At 49.6% G+C, this 19,211-nt stretch overlaps 1 protein-coding gene across 2 annotated transcripts in view; it reads left to right on the top strand.

The window, feature by feature from the left end:
* The window catches only part of TRIM3 (tripartite motif containing 3), a 91,819-nt gene that overhangs the window by 24,381 nt on the left and 48,227 nt on the right, over positions 1–19,211 (top strand). The window contains exons 2-3 of one of the 2 annotated variants that reach the window (XM_069759612.1): positions 9,005–9,147; positions 17,812–18,046. In XM_069759612.1, the coding sequence (XP_069615713.1) occupies positions 9,035–9,147; positions 17,812–18,046 (348 nt within the window). In that variant the 5' untranslated portion in view covers positions 9,005–9,034. The remainder of the gene's footprint in view (positions 1–9,004; positions 9,148–17,811; positions 18,047–19,211) is intronic. The other variant, XM_069759613.1, reaches the window with a different exon arrangement.

The following is a 19,211-nucleotide window of genomic DNA, read 5'->3' on the forward strand; positions in this document are numbered from 1 at the left end:
TACATTACTCTGTGCTCCTCCTAGACCTGTCCTCTGCCTTCTACATTACTCTGTGCTCCTCCTCCTAGCCCTGTTCTCTACCTTCTACATTACTCTGTGCTCCTCCTAGACCTGTCCTCTGCCTTCTACATTTCTCTGTGCTCCTCCTCCTAGCCCTGTCCTCTGCCTTCTACATTACTCTGTGCTCCTCCTAGACCTGTCCTCTACCTTCTACAGTTGTGGCCAAAAGTATTGACACCCCTGCAATTCTGTCAGATAATACTCAGTTTCTTCCTGAAAATAATTGCAAACACAAATTATTTGTTGTTATTATCTTCATTTACTTTGTCTTAAATGAAAAAACACAAAAAGAATTGTCCTAAAGCCAAATTGGATATAATTCCACACCAAACATAAAAAAGGAGGTGGACAAAAGTATTGGCACTGTTGGAAAAATCATGTGATGCTTCTCTAATTTGTGTAATTAACAGCACCTGTAACTTACCTGTGGCACCTAACAGGTGTTGGTAATAACTAAATCACACTTGCAGCCAGTTGACATGGATTAAAGTTGACTCAACCTCTGTCCTGTGTCCTTGTGTGACCACATTGAGCATGGAGAAAAGAAAGAAGACCAAAGAACTGTCTGAGGACTTGAGAAACCAAATTGTGAGGAAGCATGAGCAATCTCAAGGCTACAAGTCCATCTCCAAAGACCTGAATGTTCCTGTGTCTACCGTGCGCAGTGTCATCAAGAAGTGTAAAGCCCATGGCACTGTGGCTAACCTCCCTAGATGTGGACGGAAAAGAAAAATTGACAAGAGATTTCAACGCAAGATTGTGCGGATGTTGGATAAAGAACCTCGACTAACATCCAAACAAGTTCAAGCTGCCCTGCAGTCCGAGGGTACAATCGTGTCAACCCGTACTATCCGTCGGCGTCTGAATGAAAAGGGACTGTATGGTAGGAGACCCAGGAAGACCCCACTTCTTACCCCGAGACATAAAAAAGCCAGGCTGGAGTTTGTCAAAACTTACCTGAAAAAGCCTAAAACGTTTTAGAAGAATGTTCTCTGGTCAGATGAGACAAAAGTAAAGCTTTTTGGGCAAAGGCATGAACATAGAGTTTACAGGAGAAAAAAAGAGGCATTCAAAGAAAAGAACACGGTCCCTACAGTCAAACATGGTGGAGGTTCCCTGATGTTTTGGGGTTGCTTTGCTGCCTCTGGCACTGGACTGCTTGACCGTGTGCATGGCATTATGAAGTCTGAAGACTACCAACAAATATTGCAGCATAATGTAGGGCCCAGTGTGAGAAAGCTGGGTCTCCCTCAGAGGTCATGGGTCTTCCAGCAGGACAGTGACCCAAAACACACTTCACAAAGCACTAGAAAATGGTTTGAGAGAAAGCACTGGAGACTTCTAAGGTGGCCAGCAATGAGTCCAGACCTGAATCCCATAGAACACCTGTGGAGAGATCTAACAATGGCAGTTTGGAGAAGGCAGCCTTCAAATATCAGGGATCTGGAACAGTTTGCCAAAGAAGAAGGGTCTAAAATTCCAGCAGAGCATTGTAAGAAACTCATTGATGGTTACCGGAAGCGGTTGGTCGCAGTTATTTTGGCTAAAGGTTGTGCAACCAAGTATCAGGCTGAGGGTGCCAATACTTTTGTCTGGCCCATTTTTGGAGTTTTATGTGAAATGATCAATGTTTTGCTTTTTGCTTCATTCTCTTTTGTGTTTTTTTCATTTAAGACAAATTAAATGAAGATAATAATACCAAAGAATTTGTGTTGCAATCATTTTCAGGAAGAAACTGAGTATTATCTGATAGAATTGCAGGGGTGTCAATACTTTTGGCCACAACTGTACATATTCTAGAACACCCGATGCGTTAGAATCGGGCCACCATCTAGTGTCTTATATTATAGGTTCTTCAAAGTAGCCACCTTTTGATTTGATGACTGCTTTGCACACTCTTGGCATTCTCTTGATGAGCTTCAAGTGGTAGTCACCGGGAATGGTTTTCACTTCACAGGTGTGCCCTGTCAGGTTTAATAAGTTGCATTTCTTGACTTATAAATGGGGTTTGGACCATCAGTTGTGTTGAGCAGAAGTCTGGTGGATACACAGGTGATAGTCCTACTGAATAGACTGTTAGCTGCTTTTTTCTTGCGATAATACAAATTCTAAGTAAAGAAAAACAGGTGGCTATCATTACTTAAAGAAATGAAGGTCAGTCAGTCTGAAAAATTGGGAAAAGTTTGAAAGTGTCCCCAAGTGCAGTGGCAAAAACCATCAAACGCTACAAAGAAACTGGCTCACATGAGGACCGCCCCAGGAAAGGAAGACCAAGAGTCACCTCTGCTTCTGAGGATAAGTTTATCCGAGTCACCAGCCTCAGAAATCGCAGGTTAACAGCAGCTCAGATTAGAGACCAGGTCAATGCCACACAGAGTTTTAGCAGCAGACACATCTCTACAACAACTGTTAAGAGGAGACTTTGTGCAGCAGGCCTTCATGGTAAAATAGCTGCTAGGAAACCACTGCTAAGGACAGGCAACAAGCAGAAGAGACTTGTTTGGGCTAAAGAACACAAGGAATGGACATTAGACCAGTGGAAATCTGTGCTTTGGTCTGATGAGTCCAAATCTGAGATCTTTGGTTCCAACCATCATGTCTTTGTGCGACGCAGAAAAGGTGAACGGATGGACTCTACATGCCTGGTTCCCATCGTGAAGCATGGAGGAGATGGTGTGATGGTGTGGGGGGGGCTTTGCTGGTGACACTGTTGGGGATTTATTCAAAACTGAAGGCATACTGAACCAGCATGGCTACCACAGCATCTTGGAGTGGCATGCTATTCCATCCGGTTTGCGTTTAGTTGGACCATCATTTATTTTTCAACAGGACAATGACCCCAAACACCTCCAGGCTGTGTAAGGGCTATTTGACCAAGAAGGAGAGTGATGGGGGGCTACGCCAGATGACCTGGCCTCCACAGTCACCAGACCTGAACCCAATCGAGATGGTTTGGGGTGAGCTGGACCACAGAGTGAATGCAAAAGGGCCAACAAGTGCTAAGCATCTCTGGGAACTCCTTCAAGATTGTTGGAAGACCATTCCCGGTGACTACCTCCTGAAGCTCATCAAGAGAATGCCAAGAGTGTTCAAAGCAGTCATCAAAGCAAAAGGTGGCTACTTTGAAGAACCTAGAATCTAAGACATATTTTCAGTTGTTTCACACTTTTATGTTAAGTATATAATTCCACATGTGTTAATTCATAGTTTTGATGCCTTCAGTGTGAATGTACTCGGTGAGGGGCCATGTCATTGTCAGAGCCCCTGAGGAGCCAGACCAGCAGAAGCCCCCTCTTTGTGACCCCATTTTACAAACTACACTCTCCAATGAATTCACCTAGGGCTGCAGTGATCATATTGACACATGTGCCTCACAGAATTTTATAGAATAAATTACATTTCTGCCTCTAAAATGTTGTTTTAGCCCCAAGTCTTTAATTCTTCTAAGGGCTGATAGGACATTTTGTTACAACAAACTGAGCTCCATTTTTTTCTGAGTGCGCCAATACCCTACGTGTAATCCGGAATTATTTTTTGCAGGCACAGCGCAAAGCTCAAAAGGCAAGGAGCGCCAGATTTTACCATTATGATTTGCGGGTGCCATGACCCCCTGGCAGAGCCCCTGAGGAGCCAGAACAGCAGAACCCCATTTTGCTTTTCCAGAGACATTGTGCTACCAGTAACGTGGAAGCCCCCTATATATCCGTTAACAGATGACAGATCTGAGTGGTGATTTGCTTTTTTTGTGGTTTGAGTTGAAGCTTTTGTAGGGAACGTTTTACATCACGTTTGGGATCACAGTTATCCGGTGCTCTCCGCTGAGCACTTACTTTGGGGTTTCCATCTAACTCTTGGAGTGATGTGATTCAGATGAGACCTCCGATGAGGCAGCAGAGTTCCTATGGACTCCGGCTTGCCTCTGTTCAGCGGTGTCCTTCTTTTCAAATCTTTGGCCGACATAACTTTTATGCAACAAGAACAAGATACACGGCACTCTATAGATTTGTGAGTAGAGGTGTTCAAGTAGGGTTTCCAGCCCCTTAAATCAACTGTATCAAAAAACTTGGCACTCAATAATGCTTGTAGAAAATTAAGTCATTTATTTTGCATCAGGACAAACAGATCAGCTGTAGCTCGTATCTTGCTAAACGTTTTCGGTCCTTTGTGGACCTTCCTCAGAGCAAGTTTATCTGGAGCGTAGGATCTGGACATATAACCAGATGCATGAGTATGCTGACACTATATGTAGAGGCAAATTTCAGAGGCACTAATGGAGACCGTGACTGAGCAGATTAAGCTGCTTGGACATACGATGTGCCCAAACTGTGCACATTCTGTTGCCTGGAGCGCTGGTGGCGTGCTGAGACGCTGAGTGACTCCCTCAGCGTCTCAGCACGCCACCAGCGCCTCAGTGCCTCTGAAATTTGCCTCTACATATAGTGTCAGCATACTCATGCATCTGGTTATATGTCCAGATCCTACGCTCCAGATAAACTTGCTCTGAGGAAGGTCCACAAAGGACCGAAAACGTTTAGCAAGATACGAGCTACAGCTGATCTGTTTGTCCTGATGCAAAATAAATGACTTAATTTTCTACAAGCATTATTGAGTGCCAAGTTTTTTGATACAATAACTTTTATGCAATCCTACAGGTCAGACAGCATCCACAGTGCCTCCATCTACCTCATTATAGGGAATCTTCTGCCAGAGGTTCCGTCTGAATCACGTATTTCAGAGATTTATGCGGAAACCCCGGTGTAAGCGCTCAGCGCAGAGTGCAGGATAAATGTGCTACGAGTCTTACTACAATCTTTGGGAGGCAGAATGGAAAAATCAACAGCATGTGAATATTTGGTTTTATTTTTTTTTATTCCGTTCCTCGTGCGGTATAAGTGATTAGGCGACTTTATTCTTCGGGTCTGTGCGATTACAGCGATACCAGATTTTTACCGGGTTTTTTTGATTGGCAGCCGTCACACACTAAAAGACGCTTTTTATTGCAAACAATAGTTTTTGTGTCATCACATTTTGAGAGCTATAGTTTTTCCATATTTTGTCCCACAGAGTCATGTGAGGGCTTGTTTTTTGCGGGGCGAGCTGCTATTTTCGGGCACATGACATTTTTATCGCTTTCTATTGATTTTTGGGAGGCAGAATGAGCAAAATCCAGCCATTCAGAATTTTTTTTTTTTGGGAGGGGGGTTATGCCATTCCGTGTGTGGTAAAATTGATAAGGCAGTTTTATTCTTCGGGTCAGTACGATTACAGCAATACCTCATTTATATCGTTTTTTATGTTTTGGTGCTTTTACACAATATAAACTATTTTATAGACACAATTATTTTTGCATGGCTTTATTCTGAGGGCTATAACTCGTCATGGCAAAGATCGGGACCCCACATCACTCCGTGGGGCCCCCAATCCAAAGGCAGAGGGGGGTATCAACCCTCTTCTGGTTCCCGGAATGCTGTGATATCGTTCGAACGCAGCATTTCAGGGGTTAAAGTGCCGGGAGTGGTGCGTGACTGCTCCTGGCACTTAAGGTACCTTCACACATAACGATATCGTTAACGATATCGTTGCTTTTTGTGACGTAGCAACGATATCGTTAATGAAATAGTTATGTGTGACAGCGACCAACGATCAGGCCCCTGCTGGGAGATCGTTGGTCGCTGGGGAAAGTCTGGAACTTTATTTCGTCGCTGGATCTCCCGCTGACATCGCTGGATCGGCGTGTGTGACGCCGATCCAGCGATGTCTTCACTGGTAACCAGGGTAAACATCGGGTTACTAAGCGCAGGGCCGCGCTTAGTAACCCGATGTTTACCATGGTTACCAGCGTAAACGTTAAAAAAACAAACACTACATACTTACCTTCAGCTGTCTGTCTCCAGCGCTCTGCTTCTCTGCACTCCTCCTGCATCCTGTGTCAGCGCCGGCCAGCCAGAAAGCACAGAGGTGACGTCACCGCTCTGCTTTCCAGCTGACCGGCGCTGACAGTGCAGAGGAAAGCAGAGCCCCGGAGGACAGACAGCTGAAGGTAAGTATGTAGTGTTTGTTTTTTTAACGTTTACGCTGGTAACCATGGTAAACATCGGGTTACTAAGCGCGGCCCTGCGCTTAGTAACCCGATGTTTACTCTGGTTACCGGGGACCTCGGGATCGTTGGTCGCTGGAGAGCTGTCTGTGTGACAGCTCTCCAGCGACCAAACAGCGACGCTGCAGCGATCGACATCATTGTCGGTATCGCTGCAGCGTCGCTGAGTGTGAAGGTACCTTTAGTGCTGGGTGTCAGCTGTCAGAATCAGTTGATACCTGGCTGCGATCGCCCGCACACCCCGTGTGTATGCGGGCGATCGCACAGATGTAATAATCCGTCCTTGTTCAGATAGGTCCTGGTAACATGGACGATTATTACATCTGATGTCAGGGGATAAAGGAATAATCCCATCTCCACGATCCTGGCCCAATGTGTACTAGGTGAAGTAATCATAATATTATTGCCACATACAGTACCTCCAATTAGAAATGTAGCATAGTTTTTCTGATTTACCGTCTCCTTCCTCATATGCAGGACCTTAGGTATCCATGATTACGACCACTAGCAACTAGCTGTCACTATATCAGTGGTTGCAACCATAGATACCTAAGGTCCTGCAATACCTGCACATGAGAAAGAAACATAGCGAATCAGAAAAACTATACTACATGTGGGGTGATCCCAGGATACGGGGGACTTTGTAGGGCTGCTCCCGGGGTGCGGGGGACCTTGTAGGGCTGCTCCCAGGGTGCGGGGGACCTTGCAGGGCTGCTCCCAGGGTGCGGGGGACCTTGTAGGGCTGCTCCCAGGGTGCGGGGGACCTTGTAGGGCTGCTCCCAGGGTGCGGGGGACCTTGTGGGACTGCTCGCAGGATACGGGAGACCTTGTGGGGCTGCTCCTAGGATGCGGGGGACCTTGTAGGGCTGCTCCCAGGATGCGGGAGACCTTGTAGGGCTGCTCCCGGGATGCAGGGGGACCTTGTAGGACTGCTCCCAGGGTGCGGGGGACCTTGCAGGGCTGCTCCCAGGGTGCGGGGGACCTTGCAGGGCTGCTCCCAGGGTGCGGGGGACCTTGTAGGGCTGCTCCCAGGGTGCGGGGGACCTTGTGGGACTGCTCGCAGGATACGGGAGACCTTGTGGGGCTGCTCCTAGGATGCGGGGGACCTTGTAGGGCTGCTCCCAGGATGCGGGAGACCTTGTAGGGCTGCTCCCGGGATGCAGGGGGACCTTGTAGGACTGCTCCCGGGATGCGGGGGACCTTGTAGGACTGCTCCCAATATGCGGGGGACCTTGTGGGGCTGCTCCTCCGATATATATGTGTGCCTAGTTTGTGCCAGGTCTGAAGGTTCTATACAATCAGTATGGTATCAGCAGGAGATTATCACTATAGGAGGCTTAATCTGTCTATAGGTGGGGGATAACTATTTGATACACTGCGATTTTGCAGATTTTCCCACCTAAAAAGAATGGGGAGGTCTGTACTTTTTATCGTAAGTACACTTCACCTGTGAGAGACAGAATCAAAAATTGTAGACCTGCACAAGGCTCAGATGAGCTACTGGACAATAATCAAGCAGCTTGTGAGAAGGCAAAATTGGCAGTGTAACAAATCCTTATTTTCCTCAATATTAACACCGCCCCACACCTGATTTGTGGCTTCCTGTGTATAACCCCACCCCTGATTGGTGGCTTCCTGTGCGTAACCCCACCCCTGATTAGTAGCTTCCTGTGTATAACCCCACCCCTGATTAGTAGCTTCCTGTGTATAACCTCGCCTTCATCCGTGGTTGGTGGCTTCCTGTGTATAACCTCGCCTTCATCCGTGATTGGTGGCTTCCTGTGTATAACCCCACCCCTGATTGGTGGCTTCCTGTGCGTAACCCCACCCCTGATTAGTAGCTTCCTGTGTATAACCCCACCCCTGATTAGTAGCTTCCTGTGTATAACCTCGCCTTCATCCGTGGTTGGTGGCTTCCTGTGTATAACCTCGCCTTCATCCGTGATTGGTGGCTTCCTGTGTATAACCCCACCCCTGATTGGTGGCTTCCTGTGTATAACCTCGCCTTCATCCGTGATCGGTGGCTTTGTCTGTATAACCCCAGCCCTGATTGGTGACTTCCTGTGCATAACCTTGCCCTCACCCCTGATTGGTTGCTTCCTGTGAATAACCCCACCTCTTATTGGTAGCTTCCTGTGTATAACTCCATCACTCACTCCACCACTCATTGATGCTATCTTACCCTGTGGCGGCTCCTGGGCCGCGTCCTGCCTGTTACCCAGCGGCGGCTCCTGGGCCGCATCCTGCCTGTTACCCCGCGGCGCCTCCTGGGCCACGTCCTGCCTGTTACCTCGCGGCGCTTCCTGGGCCGCGTCCTGCCTGTTACCCCGCGGCGCCTCCTGGGCCGCGTCCTGCCTGTTACCCAGCGGCGGCTCCTGGGCCGCATCCTGCCTGTTACCCCGCGGCGCCTCCTGGGCTAAGTCCTGCCTGTTAACTCGCGGCGCTTCCTGGGCCGCGTCCTGCCTGTTACCCCGCGGCGCCTCCTGGGCCGCGTCCTGCCTGTTATCCCACGGCGCCTCCTGGGCCGCGTCCTGCCTGTTATCCCACGGCGCCTCCTGGGCCGCGTCCTGCCTGTTACCCCGCGGCGCCTCCTGGGCCGCGTCCTGCCTGTTACCCCGCAGCGCTTCCTGGGCCGCGTCCTGCCTGTTACCCCGCGGCGCCTCCTGGGTTGCGTTCTGCCTGTTACCCCGCAGCGCTTCCTGGGCCGCGTCCTGCCTGTTACCCCGCGGCGCCTCCTGGGTTGCGTTCTGCCTGTTACCCCGCAGCGCCTCCTGGGCCGCGTCCTGCCTGTTACCCCGCGGCGGCCCCTGTATCGCCCTTTTCCACCATGCTTCTTTCTCACTGCAGGTTTTCCTGTGGAGCCTCTGCGTTGCGATCATGGCGAGTCCGGTGGTGCGTCAGATTGACAAGCAGTTCCTTGTCTGCAGCATCTGCCTGGAGCGCTACCATGTGCCCAAGGTCCTGCCATGTCTGCACACCTTCTGCGAAAAGTGAGTGTCCAGGGTCCTAACGTAAGGCCGACGTAAGTGTCACATCAACCACACCGGGATTATCACACGACAGTGCCACACTGGGATTATCACACGTCAGTACCACACTGGGATTATCGCACGATAGTGTCGCACCGGGATTATCACATGTCAGTACCACACCGGGATTATCACATGACAGTGTCACACCGGGATTATCGCACGACAGTACCACACCGGGATTATCGCACGACAGTACCACACCGGGATTATCGCACGACAGTACCACACCGGGATTATCACACGTCAGTGTCACACCGGGATTATCACACGTCAGTGTCACACCGGGATTATCACACGACAGTACCACACCGGGAATATCATACGTCAGTGTCACACCGGGATTATCACACGTCAGTGCCACACTGGGATTATCACACGACAGTACCACACTGGGATTATCACACGACAGTACCACACCGGGATTATCACACGTCAGTGTCACACCGGGATTATCACACGTCAGTGTCACACCGGGAATATCACACGACAGTACCACACCGGGATTATCACATGTCAGTGTCACACCGGGATTATCACACGACTGTACCACACCGGGATTATCACATGACAGTACTACACCGGGATTATCACACGTCAGTGTCACACCGGGATTATCACACGTCAGTGCCACACCGGGATTATCACACGACAGTACCACACCGGGATTATCACACGACAGTACCACACCGGGATTATCACACGACAGTACCACACTGGGATTATCACACGACAGTACCACACTGGGATTATCACACGACAGTACCACACTGGGATTATCACACGACAGTACCACACCGGGATTATCACACGACAGTACCACACCGGGATTATCACACGACAGTACCACACCGGGATTATCACACGACAGTACCACACTGGGATTATTGTTATGACCTGGTGGTCAGGACAATAATGGACCTGGTGGTTAAGAGCGCACAGAATGACCTGATAGTTACTAATAATATAGGACGAGCTCTGAGACATGGGAACTCTGCTGACTGCAATCCCTAATCCTATCACACACACTAGAAATAGCCGTGGAGCGCTCCTGACGCTCCCTAGGCGCCTCGTCACAGCCTAAGGAACTAGCTAGCCCTGAAGATAGAAAAATAAAGCCTACCTTGCCTCAGAGAAATTCCCCAAAGGAACAGGCAGCCCCCCACATATAATGACTGTGAGTAAAGATGAAAATTACAAACACAGAGATGAAATAGATTGAGCAAAGTGAGGCCCGACTTACTGAACAGACAGAGGATAGGAAAGGCAGCTTTGCGGTCAGCACAAAAAACTACAAAAAGACCACGCAGAGGGCGCAAAAAGACCCTCCGCACCGACTCACGGTGCGGAGGCGCTCCCTCTGCGTCCCAGAGCTTCCAGCAAGCAAGACAACAATCAAAATAGCAAGCTGGACAGAAAATAGCAAACCAGAGAAAAACAAGCAGTAACTTAGCTTCTGCTGGGAAGACAGGTCACAAGAACGATCCAGGAGAGAACTAGACCAATACTGGAACATTGACAGGTGGCATGGAGCAAAGATCTAAGTGGAGTTAAATAGAGCAGCCAGCTAACGAATTAACCTCGTCACCTGTGGAAGGAACCTCAGAAGCCGCAGCCCCATTCACAACTACCAGAGGAAGCCCATGGACAGAACCAGCCGAAGTACCATTCATGACCACAGGAGGGAGCATGACAACAGAATTCACAACAGTACCCCCCCCTTGAGGAGGGGTCACCGAACCCTCACCAGAGCCCCCAGGCCGACCAGGACGAGCCAAATGAAAGGCACGAACCAGATCGGCAGCATGAACATCGGAGGCAAAGACCCAGGAATTATCTTCCTGACCATAACCCTTCCACTTGACCAGGTACTGGAGTTTCCGTCTCGAAATACGAGAATCCAAAATCTTCTCCACCACATACTCCAACTCCCCCTCAACCATCACCGGGGCAGGAGGATCAACAGATGGAACCATAGGTGCCACGTATCTCCGCAACAATGACTTATGGAACACATTATGGATGGCAAAAGAAGCTGGAAGGGTCAAACGAAACGACACAAGATTGAGAACCTCAGAAATCTTGTACAGACCAATGAAACGAGGCTTAAACTTAGGAGAGGAAACCTTCATAGGAACATAACGAGACGACAACCAAACCAAATCCCCAACACGAAGTCGGGGACCCACACAGCGCCAGCGGTTAGCAAAACGTTGAGACTTCTCCTGGGACAATGTCAAATTGTCCACCACATGAGTCCAAATCTGCTGCAACCTATCCACCACAGTATCCACACCAGGACAGTCCGAAGACTCAACCTGCCCTGAAGAGAAACGAGGATGGAAACCAGAATTGCAGAAAAACGGCGAAACCAAAGTAGCCGAGCTGGCCCGATTATTAAGGGCGAACTCAGCCAAAGGCAAAAAGGACACCCAATCATCCTGATCAGCAGAAACAAAGCATCTCAGATAAGTTTCCAAAGTCTGATTTGTTCGTTCGGTTTGGCCATTTGTCTGAGGATGGAAAGCCGAGGAAAAAGACAAATCAATGCCCATCCTAGCACAAAAGGCTCGCCAAAACCTCGAAACAAACTGGGAACCTCTGTCCGAAACAATGTTCTCCGGAATGCCATGTAAACGAACCACATGCTGGAAAAACAATGGCACCAAATCAGAGGAGGAAGGCAATTTAGACAAGGGTACCAAATGGACCATCTTAGAGAAGCGATCACAAACCACCCAAATGACCGACATCTTTTGAGAGACAGGGAGATCCGAAATAAAATCCATAGAGATATGCGTCCAGGGCCTCTTCGGGACCGGCAAGGGCAAAAGCAACCCACTGGCACGAGAACAGCAGGGCTTAGCCCTAGCACAAGTCCCACAGGACTGCACAAAAGAACGCACATCCCGCGACAAAGACGGCCACCAAAAGGATCTAGCCACCAAATATCTGGTGCCAAAGATTCCCGGATGACCAGCCAACACTGAACAATGAACCTCAGAGATAACTCTACTAGTCCATTTATCAGGGACAAACAGTTTCTCTGCTGGGCAACGGTCAGGTCTATCAGCCTGAAATTTTTGCAGCACCCGCCGCAAATCAGGGGAGATGGCAGACAAAATTACCTCCTCTTTGAGAATACCCGCCGGCTCAGGAACACCCGGAGAGTCGGGCACAAAACTCCTTGACAGGGCATCAGCCTTCACATTCTTAGAGCCTGGAAGGTACGAAACCACAAAATCAAAACGGGAGAAAAATAGCCTGTCTAGGATTCAACCGTTTGGCAGAGTCGAGATAAGTCAAATTCTTGTGATCCGTCAAGACCACCACGCGATGCTTGGCTCCTTCAAGCCAATGATGCCACTCCTCAAATGCCCACTTCATGGCCAACAACTCTCGATTGCCAACATCATAATTGCGCTCAGCAGGCGAAAACTTTCTAGAAAAGAAGGCACATGGTTTCATCACCGAGCCATCAGAACTTCTTTGCGACAAAACAGCCCCTGCTCCAATCTCAGAAGCATCAACCTCGACCTGAAACAGAAGCGAAACATCTGGCTGGCACAACACGGGCAGAAGAAAAACGACGCTTCAACTCCTGAAAAGCTTCCACAGCCCCAGAAGACCAATTGACCACATCAGCACCCTTCTTGGTCAAATCAGTCAAAGGTTTAGCAACACTAGAAAAATTACTGATGAAGCGACGATAAAAATTAGCAAAGCCCAGGAACTTTTGCAGACTTTTCACAGATGTCGGCTGAGTCCAATCATAAATGGCCTGGACTTTAACAGGGTCCATCTCGATAGTAGAAGGGAAAAAAAATGAAACCTTCTGAACTCCAAAGAGACACTTTGACCCCTTCACAAACAAGCGATTCGCACGCAGGACCTGGAACACCATTCTAACTTGCTTCACGTGAGACTCCCAATCATCCGAAAAGACCAAAATATCATCCAAATATACAATCAGGAATTTATCCAGGTAGTCTCGGAAGATGTCATGCATAAAGGACTGAAATACTGATGGAGCATTGGAAAGCCCGAATGGCATAACCAGGTACTCAAAATGGCCCTCGGGCGTATTAAATGCTGTTTTCCATTCATTGCCCTGTTTAATACGCACAAGATTATACGCACCACGAAGATCTATCTTGGTGAACCAACTAGCCCCCTTAATCCGAGCAAATAAATCAGACAGCAGCGGCAAAGGGTACTGAAATTTGATTGTGATCTTATTAAGAAGGCGGTAATCAATACAAGGTCTCAACGAACCATCCTTCTTCGCCACAAAAAAGAACCCTGCTCCCAATGGTGACGACGACGGGCGAATATGACCCTTCTCCAAGGATTCCTTTACATAACTCCGCATAGCGGCGTGCTCTGGCACAGATAAATTGAACAGTCGGCCCTTAGGAAACTTACTACCAGAAATCAAATCAATAGCACAATCGCAATCCCTATGAGGAGGTAGGGCACTGGATTTGGGCTCATCAAATACATCCCGATAATCCGACAAAAACTCCGGGACTCCAGAAGGGGTGGATGACGAAATAGACAAAAATGGAACATCACCATGTACTCCCTGACAACACCAGCTGGACACAGACATAGATTTCCAATCCAATACTGGATTATGGACCTGTAGCCATGGCAACCCCAAAACGACCATATCATGCAGATTATGCAACACCAAAAAGCGAATATCCTCCTGATGTGCAGGAGCCATGCACATGGTCAATTGGGTCCAATACTGAGGCTTATTCTTGGCCAAAGGCGTAGCATCAATTCCTCTCAATGGAATAGGATACTGCAAGGGCTCCAAGAAAAAACCACAGCGCCTAGCATACTCCAAGTCCATCAAATTCAGGGCAGCGCCTGAATCCACAAATGCCATAACAGAATAGGATGACAAAGAGCAGATCAGAGTAACGGACAAAAGAAATTTCGACTGTACCGTACCAATGGTGGCAGACCTAGCGAAACGCTTAGTGCGCTTAGGACAATCGGAGATAGCATGAGTGGAATCACCACAGTAAAAACACAGCCCATTCCGACGTCTGTGTTGTTGCCGTTCAGCTCTGGTCAAAGTCCTATCACATTGCATAGGCTCAGGTCTATGCTCAGATAATACCGCCAAATGGTGCACAGCTTTACACTCACGTAAGCGTCGATCGATCTGAATGGCCAAAGACATAGACTCATTCAGACCAGCAGGCATGGGAAATCCCACCATGACATCCTTAAAGGGACTCTGTCACCTGAATTTGGCGGGACTGGTTTTGGGTCATATGGGCGGAGTTTTCGGGTGTTTAATTCACCCTTTCCTTACTTGCTGGCTGCATGCTGGCTGCAATATTGGATTGAAGTTCATTCTCTGTCCTCCATAGTACACACATGCACAAAGCAATCTTGCCTTGTGCAGGCATGTACTATGGAGGACAGAGAATGAACTTCAATCCAATATTGCAGCCAGCATGCAGCCAGCGGGTAAGGAAAGGGTGAATCAAACACCCGAAAACTCCGCCCATATGACCCAAAACCAGTCCCGCCAAATTCAGGTGACAGGTTCCCTTTAAGGGCTTCAGAGAGACCCTTTCTGAAAATTGCTGCCAGGGCACATTCATTCCACTGAGTGAGTACAGACCACTTCCTAAACTTCTGACAATATATCTCTACCTCATCCTGACCCTGACACAGAGCCAGCAAGATTTTCTCTGCCTGATCCACTGAATTTGGTTAATCATAAAGCAATCCGAGCGCCAGAAAAAACGCATCAACATCACGCAATGCCGGATCTCCTGGCGCAAGGGAAAATGCCCAGTCTTGAGGGTCGCCACGTAACAAAGAAATAATGATTTTCACTTGTTGAACAGGGTCACCTGAGGAGTGAGGTTTCAAAGCAAGAAACAATTTACAATTATTTTTGAAATTCAGAAACTTAGATCTATCCCCAAAAAACAAATCAGGAATAGGAATCCTAGGCTCTAACATTGGATTCTGAACCACAAAATCTTGAATGTTTTGTACCCTTGCAGTGAGATTATCCATACAAGAGGACAGACCTTGAGTGTCCATATCTACACCTGTATCCTGAACCACCCAGAGGTAAAGGGGAAAAGAGAGACAAAACACAGTGCAAAGAAAAAAAAATGGTCTCAGAACTTCTCTTATCCCTCTATTGAGATGCACCTCTATTGAGATCCCTCTATTGGGCCACCTGTACTGTTATGACCTGGTGGTCAGGACAATAATGGACCTGTGGTTAAGAGCGCACAGAATGACCTGATAGTTACTAATAATATAGGACGAGCTCTGAGACGTGGGAACTCTGCTGACCGCAATCCCTAATCCTATCACACACACTAGAAATAGCCGTGGATTGCTCCTAACGCTCCCTAGGCGCCTCGTCACAGCCTAAGGAACTAGCTAGCCCTAAAGATAGAAAAATATAGCCTACATTGCCTCAGAGAAATTCCCCAAAGGAACAGGCAGCCCCCCACATATAATGACTGTGAGTAAAGATGAAAATTACAAACACAGAGATTAAATAGATTTAGCAAAGTGAGGCCCGACTTACTGATCAGACTGAGGATAGGAAAGGCAGCTTTGCGGTCAGCACAAAAAACTACAAAAAGACCATGCAGAGGGCGCAAAAAGACCCTCCGCACCGACTCACGGTGCGGAGGCGCTCCCTCTGCGTCCCAGAGCTTCCAGCAAGCAAGACAACAATCAAAATAGCAAGCTGGACAGAAAAATAGCAAACCAGAGAAAAACAAGCTGGAACTTAGCTTCTGCTGGGAAGACAGGTCACAAGAACGATCCAGGAGAGAACTAGACCAATACTGGAACATTGACAGGTGGCATGGAGCAAAGATCTAAGTGGAGTTAAATAGAGCAGCCAGCTAACAAATTAACCTCGTCACCTGTGGAAGGAACCTCAGAAGCCGCAGCCCCACTCACAACTACCAGAGGAAGCCCATGGACAGAACCAGCCGAAGTACCATTCATGACCACAGGAGGGAGCTTGACAACAGAATTCACAACAGATTATCGCACGACAGTACCACACCGGGATTATCACACGACAGTACCACACCGGGATTATCACACGACAGTACCACACCGGGATTATCACACGACAGTACCACACTGGGATTATCACACGACAGTACCACACTGAGATTATCACACGACAGTACCACACCGGGATTATCACACGTCAGTGTCACACCGGGATTATCACACGACAGTACCCCACCGGGATTATCACACGACAGTACCACACCGGGATTATCACACGACAGTACCACACTGGGATTATCACACGACAGTACCTGTTGTGAATTCTGTGGCTGAATTCACTTCTGTGGTCACAAGTGGTACTGCAGCCTCTGGGCTTCCTCCCTCAGGTGTTCTGGTGAGCTCGTTGGCTGCCTTGTTATTTAACTCCACCTGATTCTGTCTTCCTTGCTCCTTGTCAATGTTCCAGTGTTGGATCTGAGCTTCTGGATCTTTCCTGTGGCCTGCTGCTCTGCTTAGATAAGTGCTTCTTTGCTTTTGTTGCTGTTTTTTCTGTCCAGCTTGTCTATTCGTTTTTGCTGGAAGCTCTGAGACGCAAAGGGTGTACCGCCGTGCCGTTAGTTCGGCACGGTGGGTCTTTTTGCCCCCTTTGCGTGGTTTTTTGCTTTAGGGTTTTTTTGTAGACTGCAAAGTTCTCTTTGCTATCCTCGCTCTATCTAGAATATCGGGCCTCACTTTGCTGAATCTATTTCATCCCTACGTTTTGTCTTTTCATCTTGCTAACAGTCATTATATGTGGGGGGCTGCCTTTTCCTTTGGGGTATTTCTCTGATGCAAGTCAGGCTTGTATTTCTATCTTGAGGCTAGTCAGTTCCTCAGGCTGTGCCGAGTTGCATAGGTAGTGTCAGGCGCAATCCACAGCTGCCTTTAGTTGTGTTTAGGATAGGTTCAGGTATTGCGGTCTACAGAGATTCCACGTCTCAGAGCTCGTTCTATTGTTTTTGGGTTATTGTCAGATCACTGTATGTGCTCTGATTACTGCACACTGTGTTACTGGATTGCCTTCATAACAAGTACCACACTGGGATTATCACACGACAGTACCCCACCGGGATTATCACACATTAGTGTCACACCAGGATTATCACACGACAGTACCCCAACGGGATTATCACACGACAGTACCACACTGGGATTATCACACATCAGTGTCACACCAGGATTATCACACGACAGTACCACACTGGGATTATCACACGACAGTACCACACTGGGATTATCACAAGACAGTACCACACTGGGATTATCACACGACAGTACCACACTGGGATTATCACACGACAGTACCCCACCGGGATTATCACACGACAGTACCACACCGGGATTATCACACATCAGTGTCACACCAGGATTATCACACGACAGTACCCCACCGGGATTATCACACGACAGTACCACACCGGGATTATCACACGACAGTACCACACTGGGATTATCACACGTCAGTGTCACACCGGGATTATCGCACATCAGGGCAGTGGGGGGCTGCCGACATTTTGCACCACCCTTCTCCACTAATCCTTTCCCTCTCCCGACCACCAGGTGTCTGCAGAGCTACATCCCCCCTCAGAGCCTCACCCTGTCCTGCCCCGTGTGCCGGCAGACGTCCATCCTCCCAGAGCGCGGGGTCTCCGCTCTACAGAACAACTTCTTCATCACCAACCTCATGGAAGTTCTGCAGCGGAGCCCGGAGAGTGGGCGACAGGAGCAAAGCGCCCTCCCGTGTGACGGGCACACGACTGCCACCCCCTTATCCTGCCCCAATCACCAAGGCAAGGTGAGCAGTCGCCCCATTATTCTGCACTGACCCTGGGTTGAGGTGAGCAGTCGCCCCATTATCCTGCTCCGACCCTGGGTTGAGGTGAGCAGTCGCCCCATTATCCTGCACCGACCCCGGGGTGAGGTGAGCAGTCGCCCCATTATCCTGCACCGACCCCGTGGTGAGGTGAGCAGTCGCCTCGTTATCTTGCACCGACCCCGGGGTGAGGTGAGCAGTCGCCCCATTATCCTGCACCGACCCCGGGGTGAGGTGAGCAGTCGCCCCATTATCCTGCACCGACCCCGGGGTGAGGTGAGCAGTCGCCCCATTATCCTGCACCGACCCCGGGGTGAGGTGAGCAGTCGCCCCCTATCCTGCACCGACCCTGTGGTGAGGTGAGCAGTCGCCCCATTATCCTGCACCGACCCTGGGGTGAGGTGAGCAGTCGCCCCATTATCCTGCACCGACCCCGGGGTGAGGTGAGCAGTCGCCCCATTATCCTGCACCGACCCCGGGGTGAGGTGAGCAGTCGCCCCCTTATCCTGCACCGACCCTGGGGTGAGGTGAGCAGTCGCCCCATTATCCTGCACCGACCCCGGGGTGAGGTGAGCAGTCGCCCCCTTATCCTGCACCGACCCCGGGGTGAGGTGAGCAGTCGCCCCCTTATCCTGCACCGACCCCGGGGTGAGGTGAGCAGTCGCCCCATTATCCTGCACCGACCCTGGGGTGAGTTGAGCAGTCGCCTCCTTATCCTGCACCGACCCCGGGGTGAGGTGAGCAGTCACCCCATTATCCTGCACCGACCCCGGGGTGAGGTGAGCGGTCGCCCCCTTATCCTGCACCGACCCCGGGGTGAGGTGAGCGGTCGCCCCCTTATCCTGCACCGACCCCGGGGTGAGGTGAGCAGTCGCCCCATTATCCTGCACCGACCCCGGGGTGAGGTGAGCAGTCGCCCCATTATCCTGCACCGACCCCGGGGTGAGGTGAGCAGTCGCCCCATTATCCTGCACCGACCCCGGGGTCAGGTGTGCAGTCGCCCCCTATCCTGCACCGACCCCGGGGTGAGGTGAGCAGTCGCCCCATTATCCTGCACCGACCCCGGGGTAAGGTGAGCAGTCGCCCCATTATCCTGCACCGACCCCTGGGTGAGGTGAGCAGTCACCCCATTATCCTGCACCGACCC

The sequence above is a fragment of the Ranitomeya imitator genome, chromosome 3, assembly GCF_032444005.1.
Source record: "Ranitomeya imitator isolate aRanImi1 chromosome 3, aRanImi1.pri, whole genome shotgun sequence".
Taxonomy (NCBI): domain Eukaryota; kingdom Metazoa; phylum Chordata; class Amphibia; order Anura; family Dendrobatidae; genus Ranitomeya; species Ranitomeya imitator.